This window comes from Lonchura striata, chromosome 4 (assembly GCF_046129695.1).
Source record: "Lonchura striata isolate bLonStr1 chromosome 4, bLonStr1.mat, whole genome shotgun sequence".
In the NCBI taxonomy this organism is placed as follows: domain Eukaryota; kingdom Metazoa; phylum Chordata; class Aves; order Passeriformes; family Estrildidae; genus Lonchura; species Lonchura striata.
This window is the reverse complement of record NC_134606.1, coordinates 38447642-38469131: the sequence shown is the minus strand read 5'-3', so window position 1 is coordinate 38469131 and position 21490 is coordinate 38447642. Positions and strand designations below refer to the sequence as shown.

At 36.6% G+C, this 21490-nt stretch overlaps 1 protein-coding gene across 2 annotated transcripts in view; it reads left to right on the top strand.

Moving 5' to 3' along the window:
• The window catches only part of TLL1 (tolloid like 1), a 122294-nt gene extending 115942 nt beyond the window's left edge, over positions 1-6352 (top strand). For both annotated transcript variants that reach the window (XM_021555681.2, XM_077782909.1), the window contains 2 exons: positions 2434-2684; positions 4316-6352. In XM_021555681.2, the coding sequence (XP_021411356.2) occupies positions 2434-2684; positions 4316-4450 (386 nt within the window). In that variant the 3' untranslated portion in view covers positions 4451-6352. The remainder of the gene's footprint in view (positions 1-2433; positions 2685-4315) is intronic.
• The last annotated feature ends 15138 nt before the right edge of the window (positions 6353-21490 follow it).

Sequence of the window (21490 nt, the reverse complement as noted above, 5' to 3'; positions counted from 1 at the left end):
ACTTCATTTATGGTGCCTGACCTCCAGATACTGCTCTAGGAGGTAACAGATCTACAGGTCCTATTTGTATATGTCAATGCTGGGAGGATATCTCAAACCAATTTGGATATCTCAGATGTCACTAAGTTTAGATGCTTGTGTTGCTCCCAAAATAGCTGTGGTAATTCAGTATAGGAGTGCTGAATCAAATTTATAATCTTGTTTCATTAGTTCAGATGGAGTGGATTTAAGCTTTTCCAACTGTCTGGCTTGTTAGACAGTCAGGAAACTACTGCTTGATTTGTTACGTTTGTAATAAGCCTCAAAGTCCCCAGAAGGGTCGTGAAACATGAGAGGTTTTTGTGCCTTAGCTAATCTAGAAAGAGTTTTTCACTGAAGCTTTGAGATCACCATGGTTTTAGAAGCTGGACATATTTCCTTATGGTCAGAAGCAAACACCCTGCCTCCAGCAGAGCAGCTGTGCCTGCACAGTGGAACCCACAGTGGGTTAGCTGTGGCACCAGGGCTAAGCAAGCAGTGCTGGGTGGCTCTGCTCTGTTCTGTGCCTGTCCCACGTGTCCCAGGGCAGAGCCTCGTAGTGCAGGCTAGATGTAGACTTCTGAAACTACACCTTAATTCTTATGAAACTGAAAATTTGGTTGTAATTTCTATTCTAAAATATGAGGCTATAATCTGTAAGAGAAGGGCAGGGGAAAAGGAATGGCCATTTTTTGTGGTTGTATGGCTACAACTTTCCTTTAAGCTCATGCCCTCTGTAGCAAACAGAGGGAAAGAATGCAGACAGTTCATTAAATGTTTTCTTTTTTTTCAGCTGTTTGGTGTCTGAGGCAGTGAGATGTTCCTAATGTTGGCAAGAGCCCAGTAAAACAAACAATAAACCCAAAACAACCCCTTCTCCCCTCAACAACAACAAAAACAACAACAAAAAACCCCACAAATGAAATTCAGAATAGGGAGAAAAAACAGTATATTAGAATATCAATGAGAAATAACTGTTTGAACTATCTTGCTGATGTTTTATGATGTGCTCTTTTTTATTCTTTAAGAGAAAACTATTTGAACTGATCATGCATAATGGATTACTTACATAATTTATATTTCCTGGTTTTATTCCTTCATTTCCCTATTAAGAAAAAACCCACTCTTTTTAAAGAGTAAGGATTTGGTCATTACCATTATTAACTATCAGCTGAAATGTGTCTCCTTGCAATATACTAGTGCAATTGGTCATGTTTAGTGTGGGTGGAGTCTGTGAAGTAAAATTCAGTATCCCTTCACCAAAGCTTAGAAAGCTTTGAATCTTGCTCTTCATTTCAGGTTACTCTAAAATAATATCTATATATATTTAAATGCAAAGAAAATTATATGTTTATTTATAAAAATTAAATCTAAACTTGTGAGTCGTAATATTTTGTTCAAGCTCATTTGCACTTGATGTTTTTATCAAGTGCTGTAAGAGGTGATTTGTTCTTGATGAGAAACCAAAACAAAATTATTCTGTTTGCATTGAGTTCTTCATACATGTAAAGTAAAAAAGTCTGCACCCACCTTTTGGAAATATGTTACATTTTGGAAACAATGAATTTTTTTCTTAAGTACAATTTTTGTCTCTTCTTCATTGGGTTTTAATAACATTTTTACTTATTTGGTTTACACCTTATTCACCTATGCACTAAAGCTAATTCATATTTAAATTCTGAACTCTTTGAGCAGTTACAAACATGCTCTAAAGCCCCACATCCATTTTTCAACTGCATACAAATAGAGATTTATGCTAAAATAATGGTTTTGACAAAAGGCACGGATGTCCTGTCCAAGTCTTGCCTCAAGAGTAGGCTTTCACTTACAGGACTTTATCTGGTAGCAGCAGCTTTCTTCCAGCCCACTCTTTTGCAGAGAAATGCCTGCCCATGTACTACATAGCAAGCAAGGAAGCAAGCTTTGCAGTGGTGTTTAGTATTGAGCTGCCTCTTCAGGTGCCATATTATGGTTTAAGCTGACACTACTGTGAAACAAAAGAGTTTTGCACTCAGTCACTGACTGCAAGTGTGCTGGAGCTGATCATCCTCATCACTTGCAAATGGTGTCATTACCTCCTGTGGAAGTCACCACTGCTGGCCACAGGAATCTTTCCAGTCCTACTCAAAGACTGTCATACTGCTTAAACCACATTCCTTTGGTGTTCCCTGTCTTCATCTTTCAACTGAAAATGATGAACTGTGTCCAAGTGTCTCTAGTTATAAAAGAGAATTTGTATAAGAAAACTCAGAATGATGGAATTAAATTCACACTCTGTAGTACTTCTCTCTCAGCTTGTTTGATTAACCTGCTTGTGACATTAAAATGCACACAGCCTGAATGAGACTGGGCATCTATGAAAAGAAAACACAAATTTGCACCGAATAAGCTTCATCTTTTTTTCCCTCCATTTAGAGTGTGGTGGTCGTTTGAAAGCTGAACTCAAGCCCAAGGACCTGTACTCACACGCTCAGTTTGGTGATAACAATTACCCGGTTCAGGCAGACTGCGACTGGCTGCTGGTGGCCGAGCGTGCTGCTCGCGTCGAGTTAATGTTCCAGACTTTTGAGGTTGAGGAAGAGGCAGACTGTGGCTATGATTATGTGGAGCTTTTTGATGGTCATGATAAGACAGCAGTGAGACTTGGTCGATTTTGTGGATCTGGGGTAAGTAAATAGGTAGAAACCTTTCTATTTTTAATTTCTACAAAAAGAAGAAAGGCAGGGCAGAGGAAAATAAGGGTCATGAGATTCAGTTACTACACCTTATAGTGAAGGTACTAGATTATCTGTGTCAGATTTTAATGTATAAATTTGCAGGCTTGTAGTACAATCATTCCCCTGAAATATTCTTACCTATTTTTTGACCAAAGTATTGTTATGTTAAGCTTTAAGTAGCTGGCAGTGAGTGGCGTGTTTATCAGCACACAAAGAAAAGTTAGCAGCTTTTTTTCTTACATAGAGGGAAATGCACCAGTGTTGAATATTAATACATTAATGTTCTTTCAATTGGAAAAAAGCCACATTTTAAAGTAGGAGGGGCAGCTAGGAAGCATTTATAGTATGCTTATTGACTTTAAAGTCTGATTTCCGTGAAAAAAAAAAAAAAATGCTCCTAAATTAGGTGATTAATATGGGCCTTAAGAAAACTGTGAAATCCTTTATGCATTGTGTCACATTTTAACTGTGAGGCATGGAGGAAATTGGCCAGATGACACCCTGAAAATGCTGTATCCTGTTTCTCATTTTAGACTTGCACTGGTCTGCGGGCTGCCTGCCTTGTGAAAACTGGTGTAATGATCCCAGAAGTCTTCCTCAATTCTTTATATGTGTGCCAGTGCAAGCACACTTTTGTGCAAATACTCTTTGCCTAGATAAAAGGCTTCAAAGACTATATAAGATGACAGGAGCTCAAGTAATTTTGTGTCACTTTTTTCAGCCTCTGGGATGGATCAAACATCTCACTCATTCAGACAAGTTACCTGTAAACTGGCTTAAATCCTTTTAGTGCATTTCTGAACACTAATTAATGCTGCACAAAAGGTACTTCTATTTGAACTGCAGGGGATGCATTCTAAGGGAAATGCTACAACTGAGCCTAAAATCTACTAATTTACACAAAACAATATTTTTCTTTGTAAGTTACCACATTTTACAAGTAAAAGGGCAGCTAACCAGAAAATGGGCTGAGTTATTTTCTTTTTTTGGGGGATTGGGGTGGAATTTTGGTGATGGTTTGGTTCTGATAAGATGTAAATGAATGGCTTCAGATGCCACATAGGATAGATACAGTTAAATAGAAAGGCTATTTAAAATAAAAAGCATAATTATTTAAACTGGAGTGGGAAGAAAATATGTTAGTACATACTACCACCTTCTCAGCTTTAGAAGGAGGATTTGCTAGTGCAGCTGCTACTTCTGATCAATGTGCTTCAGTAATAAAACAGGACATTGTGAGGGCTGTGAAGAATAAGATAGAAAATAGTATTAGCCTCTGTTGTTCATCTAAATTTAGAATATTGTATATGGTCCTGCCCAGTCACTTACTTTCTCCAGCAGAACTAGAGAAAAACTAGAAGTTTAGGTTATTTTCTTAGTCTACCTCTAAAATTCTTAACCTTTAACTGAGAGCACAAGAGATTGAACTATTCTGTCTGATGTCAGATGGCATTGTATAAGGCACAGTGTAATTATGTGATGAAGTGTAGCAGGAAAAGCAAAATATTCATAAAGAAAATAATAGTGTATGAATACACAGAGTGGACAGATAATTTTTTCTTTTTATTAATTTATTTTAGCCACCAGAAGAAATTTATTCAGCAGGAGAATCTCTTCTACTTCACTTTCACACTGATGATACAATCAACAAGAAAGGATTTCATATACGATACAGAAGTATAAAATATCCAGATAGTGTGCACACCAAAAAATAACACAAGAACCTCTATGCCAGAAAAGAAGAGTGAGAAAGAACGCACAGTGAAAAGGAAGGAAGGCATGCCATTTTCTTTTAAACTGAAGTTATTAGCACAAATGTTTAACAGAAGTTCAGTTGAAATGCTGACTTATAATACCAGAGACTGAAATAAAATAAAAGAAGAAAGTCACCTACCCCAGTGAAATAGTCAAGACAACGATGTGCAGGCTCCATACTTGACTGTCTCTGCAGAGCTTGTGAAAGGACTTTGCATGCAAGGAGAATATAAAAGCTTTTGTTCATGGTCCAGTATTTGCTAGAACCGCGTGTGGATTCAATCAGTTTCATTCAGGGGAAGTTACCCTCTAGACTATTCTTCCTTCTGACAATTGTATGGTGTCTAGAAGGAAAAGAAGCTCTTTTAGGTCCCACACTCAAAATACTGTCCTTCTACCTAGTTGTTTTGACTTTGAATCCTGCGTACAGTGTGTACAAGGACTTGAAAGAAGATAAGAAATGAGAAGGCCTTCCTGCATTGTTCTGTATTTTTTACAAATTCACGTGTCATATCAGGTTATTAGTGTTTTGAAACTGGAAAATCCTACTTCTGAAATGTAACTGATCTATAGAGTATTTTGTTTTACTAAAGACTGAGAAGTCTGAACTGTTACATTGGTCAGCACTAGTGACCAATCACTAGGTGACTGAATTTTAATGGTGTAAGCATCTAAAAAATGTTTGGTTTACTGGTTAAGTAAGCTATCTCTGATGATGTGCTCTTATTTTGCACTGAATATAGAAAGAGACTGAAATAAAAACCTGTCCTGAATCAAAATCTATATCCATGAGAGGGAGAAATGGTCAAGGATCATCCGAAACTCCTCCTACTGAATTTGTTTTCAGCAGTACATTTGAAACAACTGCTAAGCTTTATTTCCTTAGACTTTTTTGTGAATGAGCTATTTGCCTGATTCAGTTACTCAGAAATGAAGCTGCAGTAGTGTCCAAAAGACAAGTTTCCCAAAGAGGTTTTTGTTAGTTTTTTTCCTAAGAGTAAGACTATCCATGATAGTGAAGCAAAACAAAACAACAGACCCAGGATCTTTTTGATATCAAGTGTGAATTCCTATGGTGCTATTCCATGAACATTAAAAAAAAAAAAACAAACAACAAAACATGAAGTTTTAGACTTTTGAGCCAACAGTTTGCAGATCATGAATGTCTCACTACACCTGGCTGCATCTGGAGAAGGAAGGCATTACTGCTCCGATGGAAAGTGGGTTCCAATGGCAGTGCTATTCCTGTGGAACAACTACTATTTTTGCCTTAGAATCCTCGCACACAATCAGACAGATCTTCCTGTAGATACACTCCTAATTTGATAAATAATTTGAAATCTTGAGCATCTTAGCATACGCTAACAAAAGGATCTTCAAGCAAAAGCCCCATCGGCAGAGAGAGATCATCTCCTGTAAATACAGAGAGCTGCTTTTGATGTAGAGATATGTTACATTTAGAACTGAGATATTCTATGTGCTTTAGGCCATACACGGCTCTAGTCATAATGTATATGCATTTTGTAAGTATTGTATGAATGAGTGCTCCAGGAGAGTGAGAGGTATTGTATGGGTGAATATGAAATTGTTTCTTTATGTGCCAAGTTCTATCAGGACCCTGTTTGACTGTAGCAACTTTTCTTTAAAGGCTTCATAGACAGATAACAAGGACTTCTAGTTTGCAAGAATCAAGTTTAAATGAAGTATTATGTTTCACTTACAAGAAATATTATTTTGATATCCTTTGATGTAAGTTGCTACTCAAATTAGCTTAGTTTTTGTTTCCTTCTATGAACATACATTGGCACTAATAAATCTGACCTTTTTTTATAAAAATAAAAACTGAATGTCTGTATAGTCTCTTTGCTTGTTTTAACAGCCCTGTTATTACTCATAAGTATTTTTCTTTTTAGATAGCTGATGTGTGTGAAGTTCAAAAAACCTTATAATATCTGTGTTTTTATAATTATGCTCCAGTGTCTTTTTGGCTCATTTTTCAGGTTATTTGATCTAGAAATGAACTACAAACATTTTCTCCAAGGTCTTTTACTACAAAGTTCAGGCAGAGATATTACTGAAGTTAAAAATATAAAATGTGTATTCTTGGTGTTGTTACATAATTTATTAGCTGGGTGGAATTTCAATGCTTAAATTTCTGAAAGGAAAGCAAGCAGCAGCAGAAGCAGTGTCTCCCTGGCATTTTTTTAAATCAAAAATCCCAAAACTGGGAAATTCTGAGGCTGAGAGCAAATGCAAGTTCCCATGCTATCTTATTTTCCACTTTTCTATTCTCATCTCCTCACAATATTATCTCTCTCTGTTTGCTAAAGCCTTCCTTTCTCTAAATTTGGCTTTCTTATTCCCCTCAGGATTGCTCTAATAACCACAGGGTTGAGCCAAGATCATTACTTTTTGGAAAGGTTTCTTTTGTTGTTGTTGATTCATACAGGTACCTGTATAAATCCCGCTGTCCTAGATTAAATAGTGCAGCAGGAGCGGATGGAGAAGAGGTTGGACTGAGGGCAACACATTATGGTGTATTTCCAAAACCCTGTGAAAGGTGATTCTTTATGGCCATGTTGAAGTATTGCTTTTGAGCAGAACATTGCTGGGATTTTTTTCACATGGAATATGTAGAAGTCAGAAGAGAATAGTTGCCATAACTTTAAATACAAAGTTTGATTTTTCTTCTCTGATTGGTTATTCCTTTGTAGATCTCATATGCTTCAGAGCGGTGAAAATGCAGAAGGTGTTCTTAATGATTATCTTGCTGATAAATGGACCCATATGGGTTCTATCTTCTCACTGGCCATGATCCTAGTCAGTACCTCATGGTGCTATCAAGATGCTATTAAAAACACAGCTATTTACAAGTCCTAGGAGGTTTTTCCTGATGTAATGAAAAATGACATATGCAATGAACTCCTCCCTTATAGGGGAAGTATGCCTTATAGCTAGCCTAACAATAAGAAGATAATGAAAAAAGAATTTATTTTGATTCTTGAAATTGTGAAAAGCAATATGGGTTATCTACATGTATAGTTCCAGCTTTGTGGTCTAGTTACAGTGCATTTACTGGCAACATTCCCATCAGGATGAAGATGATACTTGTTCTGCTTCCTATTTGACACAAGCATTTTTTTGACTGTGGCAAAGTCACTGGATTTAAATTACTTTTCCTGAAGAATATCATAAAGTTTTCTTCTCACTACATAAAGAACCTCTGATGTGCTGAGTATTACTCTTTAATGTTAAATTTATCTTAAAGTGTTATTTTGATGGAATGTACTGGTCTTCATAGCTGACAGGTTCTTGGAGAATTTAAGTCTGTGGCAGACCATATCCTGTGATCAATATCACACTCAGGTAAGAGGGAAGGTAAGGTATGCTTGTGAGAATCTTTCCTTGTGTCCTTAAAAAACCCTCCCAAACAAGCAAAAGAGACAAAAAGAATCAAAGTCATGAGTGAAAGTCATTGAAATTGTTGCCTTACATACAAGCTGTGGAGGTCAAGCTGAAGTGAATAAAACAAGGTAGGTGCACACACAGCAGATATTCTGTTCTTTGCTGACCTTTTGTTATAGTCTACAACATATTTGAGTAATATTGCCTTGCTGTGAGACCCATGAAATAGCAAGTTGACCTAAGCATGGGTAAGAGCCAAATCAGATCCTTAACACAATATTGCAGCATTACTTTTTCATTTAAAGCAGATTGCTTTTGAACCACTGTGAAAATTAAATTCATTGGATGGAAGCTTTATCCACCTGGGGAATCAGTTTTGCACTTTTGCTAAGCTGTCAGGGGGCAAGTGGCACACCTAATTTGTTCTAACAGAGGAAATTGTTGTTGACCTCACAGGCTGTGTGCGTGCTGCACTACCTGTGTGCTGCACCACCACAGAGAGCGGTCACTGCCGAGGCTCACTGGAACTTTTATAATTAAATGGTTATGTTCTGCCAAAATTTACAAATCTCAGAGTTTAGACACCTGATATGTGTATGCAAGTTCAGGAAAGTATTCAATCTTAAAATAGACCTGGCCAGTAACCAGAGGAGAATTTTGCTTTGACTTCAGGTCTGAAATTGGATCCAAATGAATAATAGGAGGGGATGGTTTATATCACATTAACATACCTGATCATACAGATTGGCAGAACCTTACCGGAGACTTGCTCTGATTTTGATTTTATCATTGCTGATTATGATTCGGTTATTAATTGGTAAGTCAAAAAAAATAAAAAAAGAATGAGGAGCCAGAACAAAGTGCCTGAAAAAGCAAAATATAAAGCTATCACAGATACAACTACATTACATCGAAAAAAAGGAGTCTCTAAAATCAGCACTGTTACTGATATATTATTTTTCAATGTATCCTTCATATTCTTAAAAAATGCTTTCTGATGTATTGCTTTCATCTCCCTAGGGAACAGTTAGATGATTTATTGCATTGGTTAGTGAAATTTTCAAACAGAGAACTGAAGACAATCTAAGAAATAGCATGCTTTGGTTCCTAATGATGTATGTCTAGAGTAACTACCCATTTGTGAGAGGGGGTAACACTGGGCTATAGCTTTTACAGGTTGAGGGGTTTTTCTCCCCTCTAGCACTATTAAGTTTTTCTGCTCTAAATTGTATTCTTGGGACTACATTTTAATGCTGCTTTGCTTGATTTAATTCAGTTAATCAAAATAATAAGCAGCTGCTTAATATTGTTTTGTGGAATTGGGATTAATGAACTCTGATTAAAAAAAAAAAAAAACAAAGGAAAAACACGTTTTGCAAGTTAAAGTGTTCTTGTTTCCCCTGGTTTTTCATTCTGAGTTCACAAAGAAAAGACATAGCAGTGGCAAAAAATATTTACGGTACAGTGCTATTGGGTGGATAGCAAAAGGAAACATTAGCAAAGCTTAAATCTCTCTATTTGAATCACATTTCTGAAATTGTTTTCCTTGGGTTTTATTTGTAACCTATCAAATCTCATAATGATGCAAGATTAAGTGATATGACAGACAAAAAGGCAGATGACAAGTTTTTTTTTTTGTGCATGTGAATGTCTTCAATGGCCTTCAGTTGTAATAATTCTTCTGTGTTGCAGCTACTGGAAAGGATCCCTGAATTTATGCATGTAGGTTAGAGGGTCTTTACTGTGTGATAGCAACATCTGAAATACAGGAATGCTAATAATCATTAGGAATATAAAATCTTTCAGAGCATGCTCAATGACCTTTCTCTCCTTCCATAGTAATGTTTTCTAGGGATGTCACATAAGTGTCTACGCAATGAAATGCAATGAAGGGAAGTTAAAGTGAAAAAGGAAAGATGAAAAAGACATTTTGGCTCACAAATGTCATGTCATTCATGGACCAGAATGAGATTGTTTAGAGCACAAGAATATATGTTACAAGAATATATAAAATTAATCGGAACAATACAGTATTAAAGCTGAGTGTCAGGAGACCTCTTTAGTGCTAGAGACAGAATAGTTTCCCAGGGATGATAGTCCCATCTCTTAAATGTCAGGAGCCATATCATAGAGAATGTTGTCATGGGGAGAGAGTAATAGCCAAAGGTGCCTTTAAGTTATGAAACTCTGCTCAAATTTGTGCAAAACATTTGCTATATGTTCAATTAATTTAATAGTAATAACAATATGCCTTTGTAATTGAAAGAACTGTAGCTATTGAAGACAAAAACACTTCTATAACAATAGATAGAATGCAATAATGACTCACATCTGCAACCTGGACATCTTGAGTAATAATTCTCAAGTAGAATATTAATATATAGCAGGTGTTGACAGTTGTTGAGATGCCTTTACGGAATTGATGTTCTGAAGAGCTGCATGGACAAAACCTGACTTCTTGGAGATATCTTTACTAATATGCTTGCCTTTCTTACATTATTGCTATTTCTTCTGATCATCATGAGACAAACAGCTTTAATTACTAAAACCCAGAGCTTTGACTATGCTATATAGGAAGACCATACAGAGCTGAAAATATTACCTCTTGATATTTAATTAATTACTTTAAAATTCTATTTGTTATTATGTCAGCAGAGGCAATGTTACTATGAAGACATTGAATAAAATGTCTTTGGAATATGTCTAGGTAGTCAAAGTATTAACTTAATTTTTAGCCTTAATGTGAAACTTCCTTGAGATTACTGCACCATTGACATAATACTTTTTAAAATGTATATTTTAGAGCAGATAAATCCTGAATTTTCTTATTCAGTTTGCCCTGTAGGACATAAAATTATGTTAGTGTTAATTTTAGTTTACAGCTGTTTAAAATATGGGCTGATTCATTATATTATTGGAAGAAGTTGTTTTGTTGGCTTTTTTAGTGTGTGGTAGCCCACCATTATGCCTATTAATGGTGGTGAGGGAGAGATGCAAGCAGGGAGGGGCAGTTCTCAATGTTGTTTACACAAAATCTGGCTCTCAAATTGCAATGGGCATATTGCAAATGGCATATTAGTGTTATGTTTATGTATAGCCAGAATAAAAGTTCTGCTGAAAACTTTTCAAAGTACTTTTGTTTCAGGAAGCCTTGAGAAAATGTTGATTCTAATTAAAATAGCTGTATGAATAAAAATCAGACTTTTATTATTTTATTTATTTTTTTTTTTAAAGCATTGATTCCAAGTCTTTCTTAGTGTTGGTTTGGCAGAACTAGGAATGAAAGGCTGTTGGGCTTGCCTTTCTAAAAGGACTTTGAGGATCTCCTTTCCTGAGGAGACCAGCATAGAGGATGGTTAGGTTTCCCCTCAAAAAGACAGTTGGCAATCCATGCAGTTGCTGGTTTTTACCCAGAAAGCCTTGGATTATTTGTTGGATTCAGTGTATCACACTGAAAATAACGGAAAAATAAATACTTAGAAATAGAAATTGGATTAAATTTGTTTACTTTATACTGAGAGTACTTAACCAAAGTCAACCAGGATCAAAGACATTTGTCAGAAAGTAAGATTACATATGTGCAGTTGCCTCTCTTCCTTTTCTTGAGAACAGCATATATCCTGTCTCTTCTGGGAAGTCACAAATTCACTGCTTTTATTTAAAATCTCTGTCACAGTGTGCCTTCATGAGGAGCTCCTGAACATGAAATAGGATTTGACTACAGTGTAGAATGACTGAAGAAGAACAGAAAAACTGAAATGTGGTGATAAAATACGGTGGTGTTATTCCTTCTGCACATACAGGAAGACCTTTTTTTTATTTATTTTTACTTTTGGTCATGATCTTCCATAGCAGTTTTCATACAAATGCAGAAAATACACCAAATATATCCTTTAAAATCCCTTATTCTGTGTGAAGTTGTTGAATGAAGAACAGCTGTTTGCATCCTAAGTGAGATTGATTGTTTCAATTGAAAAAAAAAATAGTCTCTGGAAATAGTGCTCAATTGAAAAATGTATGCTATTGCCAGCATCCCCAGTGCTTGATGTCCTTCCAAAAAGAAGGACTACAGTTGCCTGTTATGGCACTTCATTAAATACTGTGTTCTGATACAAGTCACCTGAGGAATACTTCAGAATTTGTTGTTCTGTTTCCCACTTCATTTATTCGAAGTGTAAGAAACACAGTGGAAATCAGACAGAGTTTGTAGCAAAATTTATGGCAGAATAACATCAGGATTGCATTTTGAAATGGATCCCTGGCATGAACAGTAGAGTTCTGAAAGAGACCTACAGTTACCCCAGCCTACATTCACATCTTGCCTGTTCTGTATTTTGTCATATTTCTTCACTGGACTGAATTCCCACCCAGAAAATCATTTATCAAGATGCTTTTTAAAAGTTGGTTCCATCTTTCACACTGGAAATTTCTTTTGAGGGAAATTCTCTTCTAGACAATCAGAGTTAACTGCTCTTTAATCAGGCATGAAGGGAGAGACACTGTTTATACTCATTTCAGCTAAATCTTAGTGACTAACATGGCATAATTTGTGACATTGTTTCTTTTGATTATTCCCTTATGGACTCTCAAATAAATTGTGAGTGCTTTGAAGAGGATATGTTGGATTGACTGAGTATGAGTGAGTTTTATGTTAGTTAGATGGCTTCTCTTATTTCATTAAAGCACAGCAATTTTCATTCTATTCCTACATGTCTCATATATATTTCAGTGCAAGAGAAGCTCACCAACTACTATTTCATTCTCTAGCATGCCCCTGCCCTTGAACACAGCCATGCAAGTTGTAAATGACCAGTCTCACTATCTTGTTTGTAAGATAAAGGCTCTGATAAACAGAGTTTTCAGTCACCAGTCACTAAGAAGAAGCAAAAATTACATAAAGAACAGGTTAAAAAGATAATATTTCGCAGGTTTTTGTAAGGAAAAAAAAAAAAAGCCAAATTAATCCAGGGGTGAGAGAAATCTAATGAATACAAGAAGAAATGGAAAGTAGAAGACCTTACTTTCTTATACTGGACCTCTTCTGTTGTAAAGAGTATGTGAATGGCAGGACAAAACCAAGGCTAAGAAAAATGTGAAGAGGTTTGTGGTGGGTTTAGCTATAATAGAGTTAATTTTCTTCAGCATAGCTGTCTTTTGGATTTGTTCTGGAAAGTGTTAATGACACAGGGATGCTTATTGCTAAGCAGGACCTGCACAGAGTCAAGGCCTTTTCCACTCCTCACCCCACCCAGCCAGTGAGGAGGCTGGGGGTGCACCAGGGGTTGAGAGGGGACACAGCTGGAACAGCTGATCCCAGCTGACCAAAGGGATATCCCATACTGTAAGACATGCTCAGCAGCAAAAGCTGGGAGAAGAAGGAAGGCAAGGACATCTGCAGTGATGGCTTCTAAATTCTACACCAAGGGTGCATTTCATGCAAAATGGAGATGGAAATAGTGGCCAGGCACTGCACAAAAGCTTCAGGGACATTTATAATGGTAAAAGCATTTCATTGAGGTTTCTTTTTATGTTGTTGTTTTTCACATTTTTCTATTGATCATAATATATAATCTAACTGCCTGTGACTTAGATTGGTGGATGAATAGCAAACCTTTCCAGCTTTGAAACAAACTTTATTATCACTTTTTTTTTGTTCTGTACAGAATGTTTTTAGTGATTTTTACCTTATTTTTATGAAATCTACAGACTGTAGCACTCTTCTCATGGCCTATGCCAGGACCATGTGTCATTCATTTGGGATCACGTGAAAAACATAGGTAATGTCTAGTCTGATTTATAGAGTTGATGATTGCTATTAATAAGCATAAGACTTCTAGAGTATCTTTATTGCTGTATGACATAGCAGGACCTAATGGCCATATCCAGCCAATCTGTGTTTTTCCAAGGTCTGTTTTTCATCCTACAACTCTTTCCAAAATACCTGTATGGGACCCAAAACAAAGAGGATAGTATCAAGTCATTAATTAAAATGTGTAAGAAAATTTGTTCCCACAACTAAAGTGATTTGAAATAATGATTATATGCTGCAAAAACACAAATAACAAAGATACAACATTTTTTTCCGGAAATGCTATTAGCTTTTACTACTTTATGGATTTAACCCAAAGAGCATGTGGAATTTTGGAATTTTTTACTATTCCTTCAGAAGGCATACCATGTCTAAGAATAGATAGACACTCATACAAAAATGGAATAATGTAGTTGTTGTGACATCTATGGAAGTAAGACATGCAACACCTTTCACTGGATTCCATATTTGTCATATCTATTTTAAAATAAATCACCAGCAGCTTTCCTTTGGCATTTTCTTTGACAAATGCTGGACAGAGAAACACTTTGTGTGCTTTCTATTACTGCACATTTGTCTTTAAAGCTGCTATCAGAAGTAAAAATAATTTTTTGCTTGTATGTTGAAAAACGTAAATTAATAAATGCAAATAAAAGCAGTCATGTGGGTTTTGGTGTTGCTGGATTTAAATTTTTTTTTCCTTCCAGGCAAAATTTTAGGAATATTTCCTTTAATTTTCTATGTTTCAACTTATCAGTTCACTTTGCCTTTTTCCTGAAATACAGTTTATCCATTTGTATCTCCAGAAGCAAAAACATATTCTTTCTGCAAGCTAGTCTTTCTTTCCTCCAAATTCACTTGCGTACAGTTTTCAAGGAAGACATATTTTTATCTGAAGAGCAGTCTTTTCTAATCTGAATTTAGAGCACTTTATGATTTAGCAATTTGCTTTTCTCCTGTCTTAAATATTTATTTAATCTGAAGATTTATTAATGTTACTCCTTTTATTCTTAAGCCTGCACTTAGACTGCAAAAGGTCCTTCTGCTTTTCGTATTTCCTCTAAATTCAAAGATAGTCCATATTTCTTATAACGCTGCTTCCTTATTTATCTTCCTGTCAATCATTATGTCTCTTGGAATTGCTAGGAAATCAGGTCTTTTCAGCTCTCTGTACAGCTTAAGTAATGAAGTTCTGCTCTGCAGTTGTTCAGGTCAGATTTTGACCCTTGCAGTTTATCACCCAACATCCTTCCGGAATGACAAGTCTTTAGCACCATTTATCTACATATTTTTAACATACAGATCAAAGTTAAAATAAGGCATCTCTGAAATTTAGTGTAACCTTTAAGTCCTAAAGTAAAAAATATGGCAAGTCATTTGCAGAAGGCACTTGTAAATGCACTGAGTAGACTCAAAGTGAAAGATAGACTTGACTGAGACAATAATCATCCTTTTGTTTGGAGGAACTCTTCACCTCCTGTATCCCATTCCCTTACAGTTCCTTAAATAAGTTTTTATACAAGTGCTATTGGCTGTAGGTTGACAGGGCACTGGAGTGGGCTTGGGGTATCAGTGATGTGGAAGAAGGAGTCTGAGGTGAGGAGTGTTGTTTGAAGTCCACCATTATTAATGGGAAGGTGAGAAGTTGTCGTTTCGCTGTTGCAATGGTGCGGACTTCTCATTCCAACATTGCCTTTGTTTATTGGCTATCCTGGAAGGGGGTTGGGAGAGAAAGAAGCAGAGCAGTGCCTGTATTGTGCTGGATGAAAGAAGTGAATGGGATTGATGTAGCCTCTTTTCCTGCTGCACAGGGAGGGGACCAACCTACAAAGCAGAAAATGAAGAGAATCTTCATGTGGTTTAGCTGTGGAGCATTATTGTAAAACCAGGTGAGAAGAAATTATGATGTCTGACCCTAGTTCAGAAGGTTGAATGGTTTCTGTATTATAACTATACTATAATACATTAATATACTATTTAAAGGCAATAATAAAACTATTTTTTTAAAAGTACTAATACTTACGTTTTTAAACTACCCCAACTCCCTCGCAACTTGTGACTCTCTTGTGAGAGTCCAGACACAGGTGGATCTGATTGGCTATCAGGCTCAAACAATCTTCGCCAGAATCTAATCAAGAAATCACCCCAGGTAAACAATTCTCCAAACACATTCCATATGAGAAAAACAAGGAGCAGAAATAGAAATTGTTTTTGTTTCTTTCCTCTGTGCTGCTCTATGAAAAATCGTGAAAGAAAGAATGTCACTGCAACAGAGCATTGCCTTGGTTTCTTGTTGCCTTTCTGCATCTGGCACAAATGAAAGCTCATATACTCATAGACCGTTCTTGGGCCCCAGTAACCTGTCAGGAAAGGGGCTGGAAAGTACAAACCCCTACCATTTATATAAATCAACACCTACAGCAGTATATTTGGAAGAAAGAACAAGTCATGTCCCAGGGAGGGAAGGGATTTGAAGGGCCATATGGTAAGGATCCAAAGGGCTCTGCAAGCTCAATCCATGTAGGGAATTTGCAACCTCATTCAAAATCCCTTGCCAAAATAAAGTAAAACAATGTTGACTTTTGTGGTTTAGGCCGCTGACCAGAGTACTATGCTCCAAGGTAAAGTAATTTTAATTTCTAGAGGGATTTGTGATTGTCTCTTATCTTTATTTGCTTTAATGATCTGGGATAATGAATTTTTGCTAATTAACTGCATTTATTATCATGTAAAGTAGTAAATAGGGTGAGCTGTCTTCTGCTTTCTCTGTGTTAGTCCAAATACACTCTCTTCTCTTTTGGATTGAATTGTGGGTTTGGTGCCCAGTATATAGAGGAATTTTTTGTCTCCACATTCCTGCTTAAAAGAAATTGCTCCCTTTTCCGCTGGTGAGGAAGAAGGTGAGATATCAAATGAACTAGCCTTCATTTTAATGTCATTTCCACCTAGTCCTTTGGACTCTAATGACTACAGGAAGGGGTCCACAACTCTGCTGGTCAGTGGCCTGTGGGTCTGCTTCTGCTGATATATTTGGACAAATATGAAAGGAAAAGAGGGTATTATGAATCACATCCCCACAGGAAGAGGCAGATGAATTACAAGACTCAAGGACACCAGTTACTGAGTTAAACATCTGTTTACACCAATGCACAAAGGAGCAACCTTGGCTCATGCTCATATAGGGTCAGGGTAGGAAGGGAGTTGATTTTCTTCTGGAGCATGAGATGAGTAAATGAACAAAACTTGCCCTCAGAATATAAAAACTAAATCAATGTTTACTTTTGTATAGCAACCAAGTAAACTTCTGTAATGGTGGACTCTGAATATCTCCCTGCTTGTGTGCTCTGGCAACAGGAATTGCTCCTTTGGCATGCCACCTTGAATGCAAATACAAGTCTTCCTATCACCTTCACCTTCTGAGCACAGTGACAGGCAATATTTCTGCTACACCTGCAGTATATTGCCTGAGCAGGTAAACTGGGGGCCAGCATCTCAGCACCATAAACTGTATAAAACAAATAAATAAATGAAGAAAGACCCACAACTGACTTACAGTCAAATTCCAAGAAATAATAAGTCCATCTTCCAAACACATACTTTTTGACTTTCTTTTGATAGTAGATATTTATTGTTTTATAAAATAGAGTTGGTCAAAGAGAACTCCAATCTTGCATTGTTTTGTGGTGATGTGGGCTTTGCACACTAAGTCTAATCTAGACAATGACACAACTTTACTACTTGTTCTGTAGACACAAATTATATCAGTGGGTCTCTCCCAGAAATCATCCACGAAGTTAGAGGGAAAGCCATCTGTAAGTGATTAATTTCAAAATAGATAAATGCATTGCATCAATGTGGAGACTTAGGTGGGTTTTAGGTCACTAAATGATAGTAACACTGGTTTCCCTTTTGTTCTCAGTGGAAGTAATATGAATTTTACCAATGACTCAGTGCAAAAGATTTAAGTCAACTTATGAATAAATGTGAGAACACTTTTGCAGGCAACTTCAGTTGTGCAGTCTCTTAATGTTTTTCTTGTGCATTTGTAAATTTTTTTGTAAACAGGATAGTAGATTGAAGTGCAAGTTTATAAACCTTGGCCTGAGGTATGTAATTTTCTTTTTATGAACATCTCTTTGGCTACTGAAGAAGAACAACCTAGGTAATTTTAGCAAAAGGACTTGGAAATTTTTGTCCCTCCATCTGTTAACCACTTAACTCATAATCCTGTGTGTAATGCTATTACAAATGCATAAACAATCACTTCAGCCTTAAGCTGCTTGCACTGCTTAAGCAATTTAGGAATATATTACTTCCCTAGCAGTGACTATGGCTTACAAAACACATAGAGAGCTGCAGCTTCCTATTTCTCTTCCTTACATATGCCGACAGCTTTTAGATAATAAATACTTTTTTGTCATCTCTGAAGCAGCCAGCATTAAAATGAATAGTGACTTCCCCCTTCTCCATGAGCGGCGGTATTGGACAAGCTCCAAATGGCCTGGATGCCCTGCTGTTCACGTCTAATTGTTTTCTGTGGGGAAAGCAGTTTACTGAGGGCATTTCAGGAAAGGGGAGCCAGCAGCCAATGGCTCAATGACTTTTACACTAGACAGTATGTAGATGAGCTAAGAGTGTTGGCTGGGTTAAGAATTACTAAATATTGTGATCTGCTGCTGCAGGCATGAAAGGGATATAAGGGCTATTGCAAATAAGATAAAAACATTATTTCAGACTAACTCCTCTCCCCCTCCTCCAAATCAGAAACCTAGAGGTTTTTATGTCTTTGAAAATACAATTGTGATGGATTAGAAATAAAGCAATGAATGTCTGCACTGAAATTGATACACATCAAGTATTTCAGTTCTCGTTTCAATCTCACTTTGTGTCTCCTAGATAGTAGAAAGTAAAGAATGTAATTAATTTATTTTAAGCAATTTTTGGTATTTCATTTGAGACTACATTTGGATAGAATTTACCCAGGAGATGAAAGTGCTTATGAGTTATATGGTGTTTTTATTAGTAATTTAAATCTACCTTAAATATGTCCAATACTTGAGAAGAAGTTAAATTTAATGAAGTTGAATATAAATGCAATGCTATCTGCAATTAATTAACTGTTGGTTCTGGTTAGTACCTACCAAACATTTCAAAAGTAGCAGACTTTATCAGCTATCACTTATCAGCTATCATTTTTTGTTCTACTATTCTATTTTCTTCTGCATGAAGAAAATAGCCTTGCTCTTTTTTCACCTTCTCTCTGGTTTTCAGCTTGAGCAAATGAGTTATTGAACTGTAATAAGCAAATAGCAGAAGGAACTACTGGGCTAAAAGCTAGTTTAATACTTCAACAGCTTCTGCTTTAGGGAGATTAGTCAGTGTCTTCCTCCAACTACATGGCTCTGATTCCCTCAAAGCAGTAGCAATGCACAGTTGCACATACAGATATATTTTTAATATGTAATAGCAAACTTAGAATTTTATAAGATTTGCTTTAAGTTATTTCTTTTATGTTGTCTTCTATATGGAAAATACAGGCATGAAATGGTCTCTCCTTTCTTTTGTTTTAGAGCTTTAAGCACTGTAAAGGCTGTTGGTATCCTTTGTTGGCAGTATTTTTATTGTCTAACAGGACACTGGTGCTAACACGATTCTAACTGGAAAACTTCAGTCTTGCTCTTCTGTTTTAAGAGATGAGCACAGTTTTGACTGAGGCTTGGCAAGCTTTATTATCATAAGGATCCTGTTTGGGTTGGTGCTTTACTGAGGTGTCAGTGTCTGTATGCCTGGCAGAAAGCAGCTCGCTTTTGGTCAGTGCAGTGTTATGTGATTTCTCTCTCCAGTGATCAGAGGCTATGTGCTGACCTAGGCCTCCTGTGTGTGTGACCCAAACCACCTTCACTGCAGCCCTCTACAGGCACTGGTCATGACCTGTCCTCTGATCCCCATGCTCACATTCCCCCTTTATCCTTGGCCTTGCAGCATCCTGTGATTAATAAATTGATCTCAATTACTTACTTTTGACAGGAGTGTGTATTTTGTAACATTCTCCTGACCTTGCTAGCACTTTGATCTTGTGTAAACAGTTTATCTATCAGTCACAGCTCTGTGCAGTCCCTTTTGGCCAACACTTCAGGCAAAGTTTTTATTTGAGCACTGGGTGGTCTGAGCTATGTTCCAATGAAACTGATACCAGTGATACAGAAGTATACCCTAAAATGGGTGTTGTAATAATTTAGTATGGTGTAACTTCAATTTAAGCATTAGTAAAATAATGATGGTATCCACAAAGTAATTGGAATGTTTTATTTTTCTTAAAAATAGAATGAAACTGATTTCCTTATGGTCTCTCGTTGATATAAAGGGAACGTCTCTGTTTGTTATGCCTATTAAAATATGCCCTCATATACCTCCTAGTCTGAAAAGGCAGTGACAACACATCAGAAAATTTTATGATAATACAAATAATAAAGAAAAATAATAAAGAAGCTTCAATACTGATAACTTATTAATTTTATTGGTGTTTGGCAATCTGGTTGACTAAACACCTAAGACACAATCTGAACCTGATTTTTGAGACAGAAAGGTAATTAAAAAATCTAATGTTTCCTAAAATGTCCTAAGTCTCCTAAAATGTCCAGATAATTGTAAATATTTTTAAACACCATCTGCATGTATAAAACATACACATTTTTGAGTACCTACATAAGATTTTAGTGGAAAAGTGTAATGGAAAACATCAGACTTGACATTTGATTCAATAACATTGAATTGCCACCTTCCCCCTATTCATTTGCATGTGCTTTTGATTAAACCTGTAATTATCATGATTACAGGTCCCTTCCTATTCACTGCAAAGAACAGAAAGCGCTCATATCACGTGTGTGACTTTTTTGTTCCCCTGTGCAACCCAACACTTATTTCCTGTTCAGTTGTTCTCTGAAAAGATTTAACAGATTTCTTCATGATCTACGTTTGCCATTTCATCTGTTGCATTTGTTGTATTTGGAAGGACTTTTGAAAGGATGACTTTCTTTTGAGCACATCTTCCTTAGTGCATTCTCCTTTAACAGGAAACAAAACATGCTGCGTAAGGGAAGTGAGGAGCGGTGGTGTGTGTGTCACACACTCCTGTCATGCTTCTGTTAGTGATTAAAGGTAACCAGCAGCCAGACCTTCAGCAGTCCCAAACAGGCAGGGGTAACAATTACACCCTCTTTATATTCTTCCTGACCAGATGAGCAGAGGTAGGTGGTTGTGATGAGAAGCAGGAAAATGGGAAAGAGGTATTTTTTTTCACGGGGCGGGGGGAAGAGGCCATCAGATCATTTAATGGTTTAGCAGCCAGTACTGGGTGTGGTTGAGACCCTCCATTTCAGATTTTGCATTGACTTGTGGTGTCATATAGGACTGGGGGCTGAATTCCTCTCTGTGTTTGAGATAACTGCTCCCTTTTGCTTCGGGTTTAGAGAAGTAAAACATTGATCCCATGTTTACAGCTCAGAAAAAAATTCATAGTTTTGAGCAATGTGTGCTTTTCTTATGACCTGAGTTGCTTTAGGTTCTTTTAAAATAAACCCCAGTAAAGAGTACTTAATGAAGGAAAAGGACCCCTTTTGCAAGTATTACTGTAATTCTGTAATACTGAAGTAAATATATTAAAAAGCCAAAGAAAATTTTGATTATTTCTGTGGGTTTTGCTCATTATTTATTTGTTTGAGAAGTAAGAGATTGCTCACATTTTTAATGTTTAGAGTGACCTTTGTGATTTGAGTTAAAAACAAAT